The 2,864-nt window shown below is 66.2% G+C and overlaps 1 protein-coding gene across 1 annotated transcript in view; it reads left to right on the top strand.

The window, feature by feature from the left end:
- MSANTD1 (Myb/SANT-like DNA-binding domain containing 1) overlaps window positions 1-1,327 on the top strand; it is an 11,049-nt gene extending 9,722 nt beyond the window's left edge. The window contains exon 3 of the mRNA XM_015561564.1: window positions 853-1,327. Coding sequence (XP_015417050.1) covers window positions 853-1,172 — 320 coding nt within the window. The 3' untranslated portion in view covers window positions 1,173-1,327. The remainder of the gene's footprint in view (window positions 1-852) is intronic.
- The last annotated feature ends 1,537 nt before the right edge of the window (window positions 1,328-2,864 follow it).

Genomic DNA, 2,864 nt, shown 5'->3' with positions numbered 1-2,864 from the left:
CCCAGCCCTCACCTCGGGATGGCCCGGGCCAGGGCCTGTCTGCAGGGAGGGCAGGACGCTGGGCCTGTGGGCGCTCGGGCCCCTGGTGGGCAGAGCGGGGCTGTGTAGCCTCTTGGCCTGAGGTCTGAGTGGAGACGAGGGATGTCGGGCAGTGTGAGCAGGGGCCTGCCCGGCCCAGCCCTGCTGCCTCCTGGCACCTTCCGCCAACATGGTATCTACTCAGCCCGCTGTTCGCCGGGCACGGGCATCGTCCTCCTAAACCTTCCCTACGGCCGTGTGAGGAGCTCGCGTTGATCATCCCCATTTCACTGACGTGAACATGGAGGCTCGGAGAGGTTAATGAACCTGCCCAAGGTCACACAGCAAAGTGGTAGCTAGAGACACATCTCAGCTCAGCTGGACGCCGAGGCCTGTGCCCTTAGCTCCTGTGGGTCTGGCTCCCCGAGGCGGCCTCTTCAGAAACACACGTTCCTTCGTTGCGGTTTCTGATGTTCGTGTGTCACCACGTCCCACCCTCTGATGTGCTCCCCGTCGGTCGCGTTATGGCCTTTACCGTGCTGCCTCGCTGGGCAGGGCCCGTTCCCTGCCGGGAGCTCAGCTGCCGCACACGGCGAGGCGAGGGACGATGGAGTGGCCCCGCCTCCTTCACGCTGCGGCTTTTAGCGTCCAAGGCTGCATAGGTCCCAAGTCCAGCTTCTTTCCAAGCCCAGTGTCACCTTGGCCCTGAAGCCTGGCCCATCTTTCTGGGGAGGCCTGTCGACCTAAGAGTGGCTGCCGCCCGAGCCCCGTGGCCCCCCAGGTCCCGGAGCCGCGCTGCCTCCGCCAGGGGCCGGGCGGGCCGGGCGGGAGCAGGTCTGTTTCTCACACTTGGCTCTTGTGTGTCTCGTTGCAGGAAATTAAAATGCATGACAGATAGCGAGTCCGTCCCGCCCGACTGGCCCTATTACCTAGCCATTGATAGGATTCTGGCCAAGGCCCCCGAGTCCTGTGATGGCAAACTGCCGGACGGCCAGCAGCCGGGGCCCTCCGCGTCCCAGACCGAGGAGTCCCTGTCGCCGTCGGCTAAGTCCACCCCTCTGTACTTACCGTATAACCGGTGCTCCTACGAAGGCCGCTTCCAGGACGATGGCTCCGACAGCTCCTCCAGCTTACTGTCCCTTAAGCGCAGGTAGTGTGCGTGCCCTCCTCCGGCCCCCACCACAGGAGGGCTGTGAGCAGCCAGGGGACATTGGGGCTGGGTGTTCAAGGGTGAATAGGAGTTGGCCAGTTGGGAAAGAGCAGGAAGCGTTCTCTCGCTGGCGGGCTGTAGTGAGCGCCTCCAGGGACAGGGCGGCCTCGGAGGGCGGCTCCGCAGGGAGGCAGCGGTCCCTGCGCCACGTGGCGGCCCTGGCACAGGCTGAGTGTCCCCGGCTGCATCACTTGGAGCTGTGTGGAAAGTTCGTGACCTCTCTGGGCCTCCGTGTCCTTTGTAAACGGGGTGGATCAGTGGCTTCTCGGAGGGTGGCTGCGAGCGTCAGAGGGGAGGACACACTCGGGCGCAGGGCCCCGCCCATGGAGGAGCGCCAACTGCCCCCATCTGTGCGCCCGCCCTGCCTGCCCCTCAGCCTCTGCTTCTGGGTCCCCCTGACCCCCTAGCAGGCCCTGCCCTGGGGTCTCCTTCACATCAGGAGAGGGGTGGGCTGAGCCTCCAGTGTCCTCATAACCTGGCTGCGTGGGGACGCCCACCCCCTCTGCTGTCTGTCACGTGACCCGCCATTGGGCTGTCAGCCTGCCACGAAGGAGACTCACCCCTGTGGTGTGGGGGCGGGAGAGCAGAGGAGGGGACATTTGGGGTGGGCTTTCAAGGGTGAGTAGGAGTTGGCCAGTTGGAACGAGGACAGGAAGTCTGGATTAGAGCCACGGCCCAACCCTCCCGAGCCCCAGTGTTCGAGTCTGCCATTTGGGGGGGTGAGGGCGGCATCTCGGGGCCTTCGACTCTGACACCCCTGGGGTTGGAGCGCTTGTTCCGTTCATCTGTGTCCCTTCCTGGCGGGGATTTCTCAGCAAAGACCCCGGACGAAAACGCCTTTGCCGACAGCCAGGCGAGTCGGCAGGGAAGCCTGAGCCCGGCCAGTGGTCCCTATGGACTGAGCCCTGTTCCCAGATGCTGGCTGCCCCAGGGGTTGCTCCCGGGCTGGGATGCGGGACCCAGAGCTCCACCCTCCGCCCCTGAGGTTGGCTGGGTTGCTGTTCTACTCCGAAGCTTGGGGGTGGGCAGGCCTGAGGTCTGGTGGGATTGGGCAGCTCCCTGCCCACAGTGGGGGTCGGTTCAACCAGAGGTGCCCCACCCCTCGGCAGAGAGCTCCCGGCCTGTGCTGCCTTCACCCCTGCCCACCAGGGGTTCCTCCGTGCCACCCCCCACCCCCCAGGCGCCTGCCCTCCTGCCTCCCCCCCAAGGTCCAGGTGGCTAGGACATGAAGGGGCCCATGACCCAGGCCCTCTCTCCCGCGGCCTCAGTTTTCCCATCTGCCCAAGGCCAGCAGGACTGGTGGTCTCTGGCTCCGTGGGAGAGCCACACTGCCCAGCACCCTGCCCACCCAGCCTTCCTCCTCTCTCCCCGGTGGCCTCTCCACCCCGAGCCCCCCCGGGCCTGAGCCTCCAGCCCCCCAGCTCAGTGCATTTGGGGGTGTCCTCTGGCAGGGTGTTCCCCATCCTCCCAGACTCAGGACCTGGGGGTCCTGTGGCCGGGCCGTTGGGTCCCTGTGGACGGCAGTGCCTGTGGCCCCCGTGGCCCGTTCGCTGTCCTAGATGCTGAGCACTGAGCGAGTGTCTGAGCGCCCTGGGGCCTCGGTCTCCCCTTGGCCGGTTGGTCCCCGGGGGTCGGG

This window comes from Myotis davidii, unplaced genomic scaffold (assembly GCF_000327345.1).
Source record: "Myotis davidii unplaced genomic scaffold, ASM32734v1 scaffold937, whole genome shotgun sequence".
In the NCBI taxonomy this organism is placed as follows: domain Eukaryota; kingdom Metazoa; phylum Chordata; class Mammalia; order Chiroptera; family Vespertilionidae; genus Myotis; species Myotis davidii.
Note: the sequence above shows the minus strand (reverse complement) of the source record. Positions and strands in the feature narration are given on the sequence as shown.